This window comes from Macrobrachium nipponense, chromosome 47 (genome assembly GCF_015104395.2).
Source record: "Macrobrachium nipponense isolate FS-2020 chromosome 47, ASM1510439v2, whole genome shotgun sequence".
Taxonomy (NCBI): domain Eukaryota; kingdom Metazoa; phylum Arthropoda; class Malacostraca; order Decapoda; family Palaemonidae; genus Macrobrachium; species Macrobrachium nipponense.
In genome coordinates, this window is record NC_087222.1 from 30324170 (window position 1) to 30341160 (window position 16991).

At 39.2% G+C, this 16991-nt stretch overlaps 1 protein-coding gene across 1 annotated transcript; it reads left to right on the forward strand.

The window, feature by feature from the left end:
* Positions 1 to 1668: 1668 nt before the first annotated feature.
* On the forward strand, positions 1669 to 8398 carry LOC135204494 (uncharacterized). The gene is made up of 5 exons (XM_064234666.1): positions 1669 to 1798; positions 4578 to 4847; positions 5356 to 5460; positions 6328 to 6516; positions 7989 to 8398. Exons 1-5 carry the CDS (start codon positions 1744 to 1746, stop codon positions 8243 to 8245), a joined length of 876 nt encoding a protein of 291 aa, XP_064090736.1. The 5' UTR covers positions 1669 to 1743; the 3' UTR covers positions 8246 to 8398.
* The last annotated feature ends 8593 nt before the right edge of the window (positions 8399 to 16991 follow it).

Sequence of the window (16991 nt, forward strand, 5' to 3'; positions counted from 1 at the left end):
GAAATCCTTTTTTTCGAGGAGGAATTAGCCTCAGAAAAAAAAGAAATGTTACGTAACCTCAAAATCAGACACTGCAACATTAGACCAGGGTCGGCAGATGAGTAACATATCTATATACCGGGTTCCATTTACTGTCCACCCTCAGACCTTAAAATCTACTGAGGCTAGAGGGCTGCAAATTGGTAAGTTGATCGTCCACTCTCCAACCATCAGACATACCAAATTGCAGCCCTCTAGCCTGAGTAGTTTTTGTTTTACTCAAGGTTAAAGGTATCCATAATCGTACTTCTGTCAGCGCTATACGTACCAGCAACACGGTGGTGACAATCCACTTAATTAAACTGTCCAGATTCGGTTTCTCCTTGAGGTTTTATATATATATATATATATATATATATATATATATTATATATATATATATATATATTGGAAGGCTTATCATATTGCAAAGGCAATCCACTTACAGAAAGCACTTACAGGTATATAATTGCCAATGAGAAATTTATGCTCATGGGAGTTACACGCTTCATGTAGCATTTTAATCAAGAGTTAAATTATTACTATAAACCCCATTTTAAATGCCGTGACAGAAACGCCAGACTTCATGAATGGACGATGAAGCCGAAGTTAGGAACTGCCCCCCGCCCCCCGTGTGTGTGTTGATTGTACTCACTGAACCATTAGTATATATTACCTCCAAGATTCGTTTTTCTGAAAGGTTAATTTCTTCCACTTTTGATTGGAAAGGGTATCAAGAGAGTGCCATTATAATTCAGCCGGGTTTTTGTGGGACGCTGCGAGATCTTTGCTAGTGGCGCGGTCCGGGTTTTGGGCCTGACCTCCTACCGCCTGCTAGTCGACCCAACTGGGATTAGTTAAGGGAGATGGGTCTGTAATTCTGGTCCTTATCAGCTCTCTCTCTCTCTCTCTCTCTCTCTCTCTTTTTATATACATATGCGTGTGTATTCATGTGTATGTGTACATGTCCTGTGTATTATAGAGTTGGTACATCTCCCAGTACTTGCTTTAAACAGTCTATTTAAAACACAACCCCAATTCCGAACTATTCCTATTTGCACAAGAAGTGAAGCTGTAAGCCCTGCATCTTTATCCACAGCTTGCAACAACCCTTAATCTGTATGCACAATTTTACCCATTGTGTGAGGTTGCAAGCCTTACGGTCTTGTAGTATCTATCCTTCAAAATGTTCAGGCAGTGTATATACCAGATTTAATTTCAGTTCATCAGCACATTTCCTAACCTGAACAAAATCTTACCCCCGGCGCAATAATTTGAGAACTGACCCTATCGGTAATGCCCAAGGGACAAAATGGTATATGCCCACTTTTGGCAGATGATTTGTCAGGATAATCGACCTCAAAATCATTCTGCTCGGTCTGTCAGTCTGTCAGACAACGGGGAAATATCCCAATGTCCCAAAAAACCCAATTCCGCTGACTTGAAGATTCGTGAGGACCCAGAGGACAGCAGGGTTAAAAGAAAACGTGGATCTGGGACAACAGAGTTAAAAGAAAACGTAGACGCAAGTCGAAACATCACTGGCAATAAATAAATTAGTGACCAGAGTCCCACCTCGCGCATGCGCAGGCCATCGTCCCTGGAACCTGGCTAGAGGACTTGTCACTTGACTCAGTTGAGTGCTCTCTCAGTTTCCAACCAGTGAACGCGGGAACAACAAGCATATAGGCCGATGGTCTTCGTTGGGGTCTCCAGGCTATAGACATGGAGAAGAAATTACTTTCCCCCTCATTTTTTCTCCTCGTGCTGACTACGATGGGTATGTGCATAAATGTGTACGAGGGCGTCTCACCTTAGTTGCTTTTATGCATAGTTAAATGTCTAACTGTCATGTATATTGAAGAATTTTATTACAAATTCAACTGCATACTTTGACGAGGTTGCGTATGCTTTCATATCAACGTAGAGAAAGGCATATGAAACTTTGCATAATGTTGTTAAGGCTTGTTTAACTTTGTGTGTACATAGGGGAGGCCTTATGGCAGCACAGGTAAGAAGACATTTGAATGAAATCAGCGCTGGCAAACTCTAATATCATCTGCTTTCGTATCAAGCCACAGATCTTGGGGAATTTTAGATTTTTAATCATCTTTCGAGAAAGGAGGAGTAATTGATAGAATGTGACTCAGAGATTAAAACTAAACCGCTATAGACATTAGTATTTGTAACTCAACATTTCAAAATTACCACCATCCACCGTGAATATATATATATATATATATATATATATATATATATATATATATATATATATATATATATATATATACTCCAAGCTCTTCAAATCCTTTGCAAAAATCAGCCATTCTGCAAATCCACTCACGACCCCTTTTCTCTTATCTCAAACTTTGTAGTGACTTGTGATTTCTCTCGTGACTCCATTCATAACAAGGCGTGATCCGACCTCCAGCGTACTTGGGATGCGTGTAAGATTTTCCTCTCATGCATAAGTTGTAAATATTATATTCCTACTTGATGTGAATTGAGGAGTCGTAAAAAAATAGAGAGTTGTTTCACCAACGAAAATTAGAATAAATACGTTATATTTTATTAGAAATAATTTTTCTGGTACTGTTTAACGTGTAAATTATTCATTTTTTTTTTTTACATTTTCATTCTAATGAACAAATCACAAATATCCTGTCCTAAAATTCCTGTACCTTTATCTCACTGCAAAACACCTTTTTCAAATCTTTTTTAGGCTCTTCCATTGACCTTTCCTACACCCCCCCTCCACAACAACAACAACAAAGTAGAGTGTAGGCTTACTCCCCGAGTGAGCAAAAACACGAAACAAGTATCTTAGGACTTATCAAACCAATTACTAAAACAACATCATTCATAGTCGGTACACATCAGATGTCGGCCTTTCGAAGTGTGCCTGCCCAAACCAGCCAAAAATGTCATACAAAATATGCTCGTATTGCGCCAGAATTTTAGGGAGAATATATCATTCGGCGGCATTTTAACATCAGAATGTGCTTCACACATCCACACAATCTGGTGACGTTAAATTGACCATCAGCACATGAGTTAACAATAGTTTATGATTCTTAAAAATTATTTTTCAAAATACCTTTTACAAACCAATTCAGTGCCCCGTCTAACAATCGTTCTGAACCGACTAAAACACGATTGAAATTAAATATTTCCTTTCTTTGATTGTGGTCGCATTATGCACGACGAAATCTATGGTTAATTGCTTGAAAAGACTAGTTATTTCATCGAGCAAGGACTGATCTCTATCATTTTTAGCAGCGTAAACAATATAGACCTTTTATTTAATATCAGTAAGACTGAACGTCGGAAGGAGGGCTTCTACACGCCACTTTCACTACGCGTACCAAGAGTTACTGTGCTTTCTGTAAAATCCTCCCGTCCATGCCATCAAAGCAACTTTCTAATTGGAGTCACATACACGTCATGAACCAATCTACTTTAATGAACCTACCTTTTTTTCACATTTTTAATTTGATCAGGTAGTGACCAGCTATACCTTCAGCCAACATACCCTTTATGCCAGAGTCTCTTGCCAATACCAGTTTGTCTTCCCCAAAAATAGTTATGAGGACTGTTCTTTGGAAAACGCATCCTCAAATGTTTTAAGGGAGGAGCCAATTCATCCCCACTCTTTGCTGGCGTCTCCTGGATTCGGGTGTTTCGGTTTCATTCCTTATTCCCTCTTCTTTATTTATTGATCGCATCTTCCCGTAATTTATTCTGTCCTCTAGAGTTTATATTGATTCTATCGATCATTGCTTTGACTAAAGATTTGAAGGAAAAAGGAAAGGAAAATATCTCACTCTCAGTTATCTGGGTCATTCCCTCAAGAGCATTTGCATTGAATTTGATCAGCACAACCACCATTCCTCGCCCCAGAAAAAAAAATAATTCTGCACCTTTTCAGTTCCTATATGGTTTTGACTTGTGTCATAGTATGTTAAACGACATCGTATCCAGTATTCTCTAGCTAAACATACCAATAATTATCAAATACCTTCAGTCAAATACCTTCAGATCCCCAAGACTCGAAGCTTTCTTTATTCTTGAGTTCAGGGAATATGTCTAAGCCCAATCCATTCACCAGCTGGGTGAATCAGCAATGAAAAAGCTTTTGGCTAAAGGTACCTTTACATTAATGTACTTCTCCGGGAGATTTGCCTGTATGGCTCGTCGAAACGATGTTGAAACGTCTGTCGTTGAGTCTTCAAAATATCTCGTGGGTGGAATTCACATTTTGCCTGAATCATTTCAAGTCAAGTCAGACAAGTGGCGTCAAGGGTCCTTGATTAAGTTTATGCCATCCTACAAGAGACAAGTGTAATTTTAGTCTGGTCTTGGGAAAGAGGCTCGTCTGCCATTTGGTGGGCAGTTTTCCTAACCAAGGGGTTCACAACCCTCCACTAGATGACACTACCTCAGGAAAAGGGAATGAATGCATTGGTACACCATATCATCAGTGCCATGACTCTGAAAGCATTTCCTCGAGCCAGTATCAAAGGTCTGACTCTTCTTCTTCTTCTTCTTCTTCCCTGCAGATATGCTGATGTTTGCAAAGGCAGTGATGCAATACAGAGCTCGGGTCTCCAAGGCCAAATTGACCACAAGCGGCTTCAGGGTGGAGGAAGTCAGCGTCACCTCGCCCCTGATGTGCGCGATCCAGGCCAACATGAGACCCTGGAGCAAACTGATGTGCATCAGCGAGACCGTCCCCATCAGCTGCCTGTTCAGTGAAATGAAACTCGCGGCCCTGTCGGACGATAACTCGACCGATACTGTCACCTGCATGACCTCCTTCACTCCATCAGGTATTTGGCTAAGGATTAGTGAGTTGAGGGCGTAAGAATGCATAGGACAACTGACAATAGATATTTTCTGAGGTATTAACCCGGTATGTATCCACCTCCTGCAGAAGCTCAATAAGAGGTTGTGTTCAGTACTAGACCCTCGGGGATCAAAGTTGTATATTTGCTCATTTCTGTATTGTGGGGCTAGTACTAAACATGGTATCCCATTGAGTTTACCCTGGACTATGACAGAAGTAGATACATCTGTAAGTATCATTTGGATCATTGTTTCCACGTCCAAGCAAAATTTGTGATATAATCTTGCTAAATACATATTCACAAACAAATTATTAGTGCAAGCTTTACTCGGAGTCTCTAGTAATGGGACATATTTTGGTCCAGTTAGACAGCTTTATAAATTATAAAAATGCAAAACAGTTCCTGTCCTTATTCATTCTCATAGACCACCAACTTTGTAAACTTTCTTGCAGTGTTTTTCAGCAATTTACATTTATCAATATACCCACAGCCTGTGTTCTGAACACCACCGTGGCCTACAATCCTGGGGAAATCTTCATCAATGGCTGCGACCCCAAAATTTGCCAAGATGCACAAATTAAACCTTATGACTTAGGTGAGAGGAGCTGCTACACGTTTTTTTCTTTTAATTTATGAAAAAGATTTTGCTTGTTTATAATTGTTATATGTTGTACTACCACTGAGACCACATAACTGCTTCACTGGAGATGTGGCGTAGGTGACAAAAATGGAACTCACTTGGAAATTTAAAATAGGACAAAACAGGATTTAATTTTCCCAGTAGACCATCCTGTTCATCACAGATGTTTCAGTAAGACTAACTCAAAGTATCTGGTGAACAGCCAGAAATATTGCATTGCGCAACCATCTTCATGATTGTTTCTCAGCTTCGTAAAGTGAAATGAGATGCATTTAGAACTTGAGAATCATTAGGAATTACCCTAGTTTCCCCTGTTAACCTTGATGGGCTGAAATGACTGAGAAAAGTATTGGACTGGAACCATTTGGCAACTGTTGTTGGAGACATCTGGCACACCCTCGCGCGCTGCTGATTGTGAGAGTACAAATAGCAAAAGTCACTCCAAAAATCTCATTATCTTCCGAGTGTTTCAGGTTACTGAATACTGATTTCTTTTCTTTTGCGTGTTTTGTGTTAAAATGCAAGCATTTTGGACGGTGATATTATGATTAAAACTGGACTTAGCCTGCTTGGCTTGAGCACGATATGAAGCAGAATTTTTCTTGGTGTCGGATCAAAGGAAAAAGAGAGAAACAGAGAGGGAGTGTTCCTGTTTTCTGTTTATGTGTGTGTGTTTGTTCCCCCCCAATTAAAAACAGGCGAAGACTTAAATTCACAAGGCAATTATTGAAACGATTTCCTCCCGACGTACACCCACCACATCTCTGCGCAATGCCGTCATTAGCGATCACTAACAAAGCGCATCTCATCTCAATGCCTCAGGTAATATCGAAGGGAGGACTTGCACCGCCCCCTTCCTCAACATCCCCTACGTCGGCTGCCTCTATCTGGACTTCACCCAGAGGTCTTGGTGTCAGGCCCAGTCGATATGCGCCAACATGGAAGCCAGGCTGATCGTACCGGCAGACTTCACTGAGATGCAGATATACTTGCTGGCTGTTGCTCTCTTCCGTAAGTTACACTGGCCTCAGCTACTGCATTTCGCCTTGTTTTACTTTCACTCCCCTCTTGGTTACGCTGCTGATTCTTTAGCTACTTTCACCCATATTTGCCCTGTGTCGTCAGTTCTCTTGAATAACCCCCAATCTAGATGACTGAATTAAACTTCTACCGAAGAGCTTCGCTGGCTCTGCATTCTTGCTTCACTTCACCTAATTTCAGTGAATCCTTAGTTATTTCAAATGCTTCCCTATTACAATTCTGTCAGTGGCTTGATCTTTGAATTTACTGTCAGAACCTGTACACTACTGATATTGAAATCTGCAGTCTACTGAGCAACAGGTTAGGCTAGGCTAGGTTAAGGAAGGTTAGAAGATGGTTCCCCTTTTAGTTCAGCAGGGTTAAAATCCCTACCCCAGTCAGATAGGGGTTAGTGTGAAGAATTTTTGACTGCGCCATTTTGTAAGATATTGCTTTTTTCACCCTTATCCTGAAACCATTCTGCCCATTTTCACCTCACTGTTGCTTGACTGCATTCTTTCTTTACCCATACTGAGATTTGTCTGTCTTCCTTTCTGTGCTAATCTTCTCTTCCTTTACAGAGACCAACTGCTTTCTTCTAGTTACTATAATAAACTTACATTGGCTGCCTTGGCAAAGACATTGCTACCTTCTTTCCCCTTGTTTAGATATCTGAATCCTTCTCTGAAACATGTTTACCTTTCCTCTACTACAAGTACCTTGATATTAAGCTTTCCTCTTCCTAAGACTTGCCTTCTTACTTTCACCTTGCTGAAACATAGTTTGTCTTCTTGCTGAAACAGGGCAGTCTTTCCCGTCTTGCTAACTCTTAAACATAGTTTGTCTTCTTTTTGGCAACTGACACTTCACTCTTACCTTGCTGGCACTTTTCGTACATACCCTTTGATGAAACTCCTCTGAGTAAGTTCCTTCCCTGAACCTCGTCCATCTTCCTTTCCTCAGCCAAAATTTTTTCTACACTTCCCCTAGTTGGCAGTGTTTTGTTTATCACCCACTGATGAAACTTGACTCCCGTGTGCTTGAAGCTAGCTTCATAGGTTAGTGTTATTTTATTCAAGATGGAACTAGGGTGGGCTGTCAAATAATAGCTGTAAGACTATAAGGGGCTACTTTGGCTTGTTATCTACGTGTCACCGAGTCTGAGGTGCTAGTACTAAGCGTGGTGGAAGCTTCTTGGGATGCCGTGTTTAGCACTAGCCCTTCAGGATCAAAGTGTTATATGTGCCCATTTCTATATTGTGTGGTCGACAAATTATATTGATAAACGATATCTTTGTGTGGCCATCTACTTTACATTTAGCGTACGGTGTTTAGTACTACCTACCACCTGGGAGTAGGTGACACATGGATAACAAGCCAAAGTTGCATCGACTGTAATTAAATGTAGAAGTAGAACTCATGGGACAATGCAAATAGTGACTGTCATCTTGTTATCTTCCCAGAGGACGTGTGGGTCGGTGTGAGGTCCCGTGCATGGCTGAACGGCAATCCGGTCACCAGTAGCCAGTGGTGGCCTGGCTACCCGAGCGGCGCAGCAACTGACTGCGGTAAGATGACCTTTGGCTTCAGCGGTTTGTTGCCCACCTACAAAGTCAAAGATGAATCCTGCTACACCCCACATGCAGTTGCCTGTTATCGCCCAAATGCCCCTGTTTGTCAGCTGTCTTTACTCCAGTGCGCAGCCCTGATGCTGGGATGAAGCGGGTCGAGAATTTAGGAGGTCTGGTGTCTTGGAGGCTCATGGTGATAGACTTGAGCATTCATCTACAAAGAGCTCGGAAAGGTCTTTGAGTAGATCTATGGATATGAGAATTTGAGATTGTATTGGTATATTATTGTGCATAAAGATCTTTGGAGAATCTAATCAGAAATTCATTTTTTCCCGCCTGTTTCTCGGATCATCATTTTAAAGGCCGTGAGAGAGACCGTTATGTTTTGATTCTTGAAAAATATGTGAGTTCGTTGCATGCAAGAAAGCGAAGTACTTTCCTTCCCACTCCTCCTGTAATGAGTTTAGAGGTACAGAGGCTCTGTGAACACGTGGCACTCTAGAATGTCTGCTTTCTTCGGCTTTCATTCACAACTAGAAATGGAATCACGTAGAAATACTGGTGCCGGGATGGAGACAAGAATCTGTGCTGGTCAATGGCCAGCCCGTTCAAGTAACCTAATATAACCAACCATCCGAACCCAACCTAACCTAACCTAACCAACCAACCTAACCTAACCTAATTATTCCATGCTTAACAGCATGGAAAGGTGATTGTGACGTGGACAAATTAAAAAAAAACTGACATAGTCAGGCAAAGGAACATACTGACTGACTTCTTGTTTAAAATGCTAGCAAACCCATTCTTCTGAAGAGACAGGTTTTAAGTGCCTCAAAATACGTAGCCTTTCATTAATTTCCCAAGTTCTTCGTCTTCCTCGTCTTCCTCAGGGTAAAAGCAACGACGTGCACAAAGGAATAAAGCAATTCCCCAGGCAAAGAAACGCAAACTGCCGTCGCCAGTCAGCGGTTTTTATGCGTGGCCCTTTGTTCTGGGAGTGATGGACTATATTCCATTCAAAGCACAAGAACATCAAATTGCAGGCGAAAGCAGTAGCTTATTCGTGTTATTTAATGTCTTGAGTTTTGCCCAGATGCCAAGGCAATTACCAGCGAAGGCAATAATAGTTCTAGTTAATAATTGATGCATTGATTGACGAAGGTACATAGCATCTGTAAGGTCAGGACTTAGTGTCTCGACCATTTGTAAAATCACTTGGCATATTTGATAGCATTGACACCCCATTGATTTATATTAACAATTAACATTTGGCGTTTACTAGTGAACAAATGAAACCTCCTTGCAAGGTCTGTTTGCAAGACCACCCGCAACCTTGAATATTGCACTGCAATTCTATACATCTATTCAAGCAGCTGATGAAACTGAATTGCAATGTCTTACAGTCAAGTCAGGTGCCTTCAGAAGGTAACCGTCAATCAACGCATCAATTATTAACTAGAACTATTATTGCCTTCGCTGGTAATTGCCTAGGCGTCTGGGCAAAACTCAAGACATTAAATAACACGAATAAGCTACTGCTTTCGCCTGCAATTTCATGTTCTTGTGCTTTGAAGAATATATATATATATATAGATATATATGTATATATATATATAGTATATATGGTAGTATATGTATTTATATAAAATATATATATATATATATATTATATATATATACAATATATATATATATATATATAGCATTAATAATATATATATATATATATATATATATATATATATATAGATATATATATATATATATATATATATATATACAATATATTTATAATATATACTCATATATATATATATATATATTATGATATATAATATATATATATATATATATATATATATATGTATAACTGAATCACGAAAGTTAGGAACGTGATAAACCACAAATAAAAGATAAAATTTTTTTGCCACGAAGGAAAAAAATAAAAAACAACTTTATATATATATATATATATATATATATATATACATATAGTATATATATATATATATATATATATATATATATATATATATATATATATATATATATATATAGTTATGAAAGACTTTGGCCCTCGATTCGACGAGTTTAAACTCTCAGAAGAGAGAGAGAGAGAGAGAGAGAGAAATCACTTGTTTTCTCACGCTTTCATCACAGAAACAGAAGCATTATTTGATCTATTTATCAAAACCAAAAATATCAGGAAGGCAGCAGAAGTGGGAGTCCATACACATCATGAATCACCTCTGTTCCTAACCTCTCCAAAACACATCGTACAGACGAAAGATATTTTACCCGAGAGTAAAAATACCTTAATGACAGACAGAGAGAGAGAGAGAGAGGGTGGGTTATTTTCTGGCTTATCATCACTCATCCCTGCCCAGTAAAAAAAAATGGGTTGCATTGTCCACAATTAATGTTGGGAATGATATAGCCACACGCCACCTTCTGATCATTTATCTAACTGTTGTTGCCGAGTACTTTAACTTAGAAGTCATTTCCTCTCCGGATAATCTTTTCTCTCTATTATTCGTGTTCTTAAGCCTCGTTCCCTCCATATCTTTTTTCATGTCTGTGACTTTTATCTCTTGTAAGTCAATGGAAAATTCTTCCATTAGCCTTGGATTCAGTGAGCGTGCAACTATCAACTATAGCCCTTTAGAGAGAATACTTTCTTGTTGATTATCAACAAAGTTGTGAAGGGGACTACCAAGGTTAGTGTAATATGATGCTGTGAATTATTAAGCATAATGCACACGTAACTTCAGCACATCCTAGCTTGACCTATCAACAACGAGACATCAATTGTTTTCTCTCGGGCAAAAAATTGGTTTGTGTTTAGTGCTTTTGGGGGTATAAGATAAGTCAGATCTGGAATTCTACCAGTCCTCTATCGACCCCTGCCGATACGACTTTAAGACACGTACACTAGTGCTCAAATCTCATGTGAAATTATTCATTTTGTATCGTCCAGATTCTCAAACTCAATGTGATGTTGCCAAGTAGTGTTATACTTTTTTTCTAATGTCATACATGTCGAAAAGTTTGTGGATTCACAGCTAGCCGTGTTTTCCTTATGGTTATATAAATATGATCCCTATCATGCATTGGTGTAATTCGTAATCTGTGTGATTTGAACTGATTTTCTTTTTTTACGCTGCTAAGTTCAAAGTGCGGTGTGATAAGGTTAGCTGGGTCATCAATGAAAGCACACTTTACATGCTCCTCGGACTGGTCAACATAACTACGTCTGCTGCATTATGACAGTAGACCTAATAAGCTCAACAGTCATAACAACATTTTCACCGTAGGAATATGAATTAAAACAAGTTTTCTTTGAATGTTGAAGCTTTCGGCTTTGTTTAAGCCCTGTATGTTGCAAAATGTTTTATAGGCCTAAAAAAAATAATCTAAGCCTTCTGAGATATAATCTGTTATTAATGAATTTATTTGTAGATATTATCTGTTTTTTGACGAATACAATAGGAATATGTAGAATTACAACTAGTTTTCTTTGAATGTTGAAGTTTTAGGTTGAGTTAAAGCTGCCAGTATGTTGCAAAATGATTTATAGGCCTAAAAGGATAATCTAAGCCTTATGAGATGTAATGTTACTAATGTTTTTATTCGTAGAGATTACATGTTCTTTGAGGAATAAAAGACGATGATTTTGATTATATGGAGAAAATGACTATTAATCGAAATATCATAAGTATCAATATCAAGGCGTATGGAACACTTGTTTTTCAACTGGTTTAAAATATTATTTTCTTAAAAGTCCTTCTCCTCGCGTTTGGTGTATAATTTATTCTTTCATAAAGTAATTTGAAGAACAAGAATGTGTAGATAACCTCATTTGCTTTCTGGCCAGAAATTGTTAATGGAGAGATGTGACTGTTAATTGTAAAGTAAAGAAATCTAACACCTAGGCCTAGGAAAAACATCTTGGCTTTGACAAAAGAATAATTGCATAGGCGAATATTTGCTAGTATCCCATGTTTTTTTTTAAATATTTAAGAATTATAGCAATTATGTATAAAAATCCAAATATTCCTCTAACACATATAAAGTTAGAGTTTTCAAGATAATTTCATTGTTGCTACTCAGTGTAGACCTACTTATGTTACACCGAGTGGTTGTTGTTGCACCGACACTAATGATAGATAAGTCACACACGCTCCCCTCACTTGTTGATATCGGTGGGCGCATTCTACTTATGTATATTCATATTTAAATTCTTTTCAGCATTGAGGTGTAAAAGCAATCAAATAGGACTATTTTAAATTTTATGTTGGCTTTGGAAGCATTATTAATGTTATGACAATTATTTTTTTTTGTTTAACATTTGAACTGATCCTTGATGACGACTTCATTTTGGTCAAATGCTTCAGCGATGTGTGAACGAAAGTTTTGAAAATGTTTTGAAAGAGTTTTTTCCTGAAATTTGCTACACGTGACATTTTCTTACAGTTTTGACATATATGACAGATTTCACTCTTATGAAATATATTATGTCCATATTTTATGCAGTAATCGCGTTTCCGCATTGAAATAATAGATAAATATGGAGCGTGCTAGGTTGCCAGTTAGTGAATTTTGAACGAAATCCTATGGAGTCATATCGCGTGAGATTTGAGCATCACTGTACCTTTACACCTCAAAGGGGTGATAACTCAAGTAAGGGCATAATTGGACCACGACTGACATTTAAGTTCTAATGAATGTTTCAGTATCTCTGGCCACTGTTCTACAAGAATGGGTTAAAGTGAATCATTATATTCCCAGCAAAACTATTGTTAAAACTCTGACCACCTGTTAAAGGGCAACTTTAATTTGTACCGAGGACTATAATTGCTACCGAATTTCATTCCATGAAGATATATGTCCATGAAGTTCTTGTGCTTTAATCACGCCATGAAGGTGCATGGAATCATTGCACGCAGAAAGAGGAGGGAAAACTTTGGTTAAAATTCCAATTTCGAGATTGACTTTCAACACAAACCACTCTAATTCACATTGAGCTGTGGAGGAAGTTTGATAAAGTTGAAGATCAATATGGATCGTACTAAGGTTGAGTGGTATACGTACCTCGAATCCTCACTTATATTACAGGATTAGAGGCTATGTTCCAAAGTTTAATTCCACATTCTCAAGTTTTTCTTCTACCCTTGATTCAAATCTACAAACAGCAAATACGAGACAAGTAAATGTCTCTATTGGTGTCATGACATTTTCATAGCACACTCCTCTGAAGCTTTTTGCACACAGACCAAAATTTAGACGATTGCTAATCAGCTTCCTCTGCCAGTTGGTGGAGTAAACTTGAGGTTAAATGCTAGTCCATTATGTTGAACTTATGAGGTAAATTTTCTTGCAAACAAATGCTGTCGCCTATTTTTTTGGAACAAGATTCTTATCAACTATTGATAGGATTTAAACACAAGGCAAGTATGTTTTGTCTGATGAATTAAGAGCAACATCACAATAAGACTCTTCAAAGTAAATCCATTTGTTGAAACAATATAGAGTCAGTCAGTTACCTCAATTATTTATTCTTTTGGATTGTATTCGAGTCCATAAAACTACATTGCAGAGATAAGTATATCCCAATAAAAAAAATGACAACAGGGTGCATCCACACTGCAGTAAAAACGTCACAAACACATGCTGGCAGCTTGTTGCTTACATATTAGAAACAGGATGAAAACAAGTCGACGATCATAAGTGAAGAACAGACCAATCAAATGCTGGATGACCATTAGGACCACTGGTTAGAACTACCCATAAGTCTTCGACTTGTACAGTCACTCATATAAGTTCATGGATGTCTGAGCATTTGAGAGAGATTTCTTCCATTTCATCCCTTTCTGGATGACAGGTCTCTTGGCGTGCAAAACTGGCCAAATATTCAACTACCTAACTCTGCTGTAGAAAGTTTTGGTGTATGACCATCTTACATCACTCTGCAGACCCGTTGTCCAGAGAGGGATTGGATGGAATTCAGCTTTATGCCTGGAGACATCCGTGAACTTATATGAGTGACTATACATAAGCTGGTTTTGGCATGTTTGTGATAAGTTGCCTATGTGTGCCTAAGACATGTTTTGCTTGAGGTCGGCTCATCCTTACACAATAATTCTTCTGCACCTTAGGCCCCAAGATCTAGTTCCTTCAGTTTATACCCAAGACCATCGCGGCACACTACTCAATGGATCAAAGTCTTGCTTACAGAGGAAGCCCGGGGTTTTTGTAGCAAGCTGCAGTATTGGCCTGTTGACAGCACAATAATTCTTCTGCACCTTAGGCCCCAAGATCTAGTTCCTTCAGTTTATACCCAAGACCATCGCGGCACACTCCAGGACAGTCTTCTTGCAGATGGAAGCCCGGGGTTTGTAGCAAGCTGCAATGTGGCGGTTGGAACACGGTTCTTCGCTCACCAGGAAGTCAGGAGGAATCTTCAGGACGACCCCCATCTTCCCACAGTCATCTGGACTGCCATTTGGACCTCCTTTGGCCCACTGTGTTGATGCAACCTCAGCACCGTTCACCCATTTCCTTGATCGCATGCCCACCCACACGTCTGCTGCAGTTGGGGGAGAGATTTTCATATGAAGAGACAAAAGAATAAATGGAATCAATTCCATTTATTTTGTTTTTATAATAATAGCAACAGTGATATTTTATACAGATGGTAAAATGATTGTCCTTCTCCTGCTTCATTGAATAGCAAGTTGGGGTAGTTTTTTGAGACTTTTAGCATTTTGTGAAAGACTGATCTGACAAAAGACATGGAGTCAAACTCTGTTCTAAACAGATGGATGTAACTTTAGGTGATTATCAATATGAAAATGGTTATATTGCAAAACCTAATAAACCTCCAAGGAGACCAACTGAGCGTCACTGTCAGCACAAGCAGTTGTTGCGCAGCGATGACCAACTTCACTTTTGAGAGCAAATAGGAAACAAAGAAGGATGAATTCCTGTAAATTACTTACCACCCAGTCCTGCAACGAAGAGATATGCTTTCATTTCAAAGAAATCCACAGGGAAGATCATCTGAGCTTCCATTTTGGCACAGGTAGCGTACGCCTCGCACCAAGTCTTCGGAACGGGATCCAAGTAAAGGCAGCCCACAAAGGGGATGTTTAGGAATGGGAATGTACACTTGTTGGCTGTGATAGTTCCTGGAATATTTAAAGAGAAATGGATAATAAGAGCAACAAATAAAACAGGCAGACTTTGTTTTGTTATCTGTGTAGTAAGCCCAAGCACTCAGGAGATTCAGACACGAAGCCTCAGACATTCTTAGGATTGGCTGACGAACGGGTCCTGAAAACATGTGTTTCTGACGGAAGTAGCCATCTAAAGTGCTATCCAGTGTTTAGCAATTCTAACGAGGCCTGATCCGACCTCCAGCTTACTCGGGACGCATGCAAGATTTTCCCTTCATGCATAAGTTGCAAAACATTATATTCCTAACTTTCAAAGTAAATTAAAGCTTGGTAAAATCTATGGTCAAATAGAGCATTGTTTCACCAATGAAAATGAAAATAAATGCGCTGTATGTTATCTGAAATAATTGTTCTGTACGGTTTAACATGCACATTATTTATTGAGGTGAGTGGTGCAGCGTCTGTCGGGCGAATAAGTAAGTTGCTGGCCAAGCGCTGATAGAAAGAGAATATGAACAGAGGTACAGTCGAAAGAACGAAAGAGGCTGCAGCAAGGGGCCAAAGGGACGAAGCAAAGACACGCAAGCAATGCCGACAGTGCACCATGTGAAGTGCACTGACTGCACTATCCCCTTAAAGGGCGACCCATTTAAAACAACGTATTGGCAATTTCATGATAATCTCTCTCTCTCTCTCTCTCTCTTCCTGATAAGCATAAGCATGTGTTCAGCTAGCATAAGAAGAGTTTCTTTATTCCTCCACTGGAATTCTAGGTTTCCAGTAGGAAAAATTATCCCTCCACTGGAATACTAGGCTTCCAGTAGGAATAATTATTCCTCCACTGGAATTCTAGGCTTCCAGTAGGAAAAATTATCCCTCCACTGGAATACTAGGCTTCCAGTAGCAAAAATTATTCCTTCACTGTAACTCTAGGTTTCCAGTAGGAACAATTATTCCTCCACTGGAATTCTAGGCTTCCAGTAGGAAATAATTATGCTCCACTGGAATTCTAGGCATCCAGTAGGAATATTATGCTCCACTGGAATTCTAGGCTTCCAGTAGGAATAATTATGCCTCCACTGGAATTCTAGGCTTCCAGTAGGAATAATTATGCCTCCACTGGAATTCTAGGCTTCCAGTAGGAATAATTATGCCTCCACTGGAATTCTAGGCTTCCAGTAGGAATGATTATGCCTCCACTGGATTCTAGCTTCCAGTAGGAATAATTATGCCTCACTGGATTTCTAGGCTTCCAGTAGGAATAATTATGCCTTCACTGGAATTCTAGGCTTCCAGTAGGAATAATTATGCCTCCACTGGAATTCTAGGCTTCCAGTAGGAATAATTATGCCTCCACTGGAATTCTAGGCTTCCAGTCAGGAAATAATTTATGCCGTCCACTGGAATTCTAGGCTTCCAGTAGGAATAATTATGCCTCCACTGGAATTCTAGGCTTCCAGTAGGAATAATTATGCCTCCACTGGAATTCTAGGCTTCCAGTAGGAATAATTATGCCTCCACTGGAATTCTAGGCTTCCAGTAGGAAAAAGTATTCATAAGTGAGGAGGTAGACAAGTTAAGAGGACACTGTGATTATTAATCTTACACCAGAGTACAAGAATCAATGGGCATTTCTCACTTGGGTCGAAAGGTACCAGGCCTCCAGGTTGGCAGATCTTGAGGTCGCAGCCGGAACCCGCGATTTCACCGACCTTCAGGG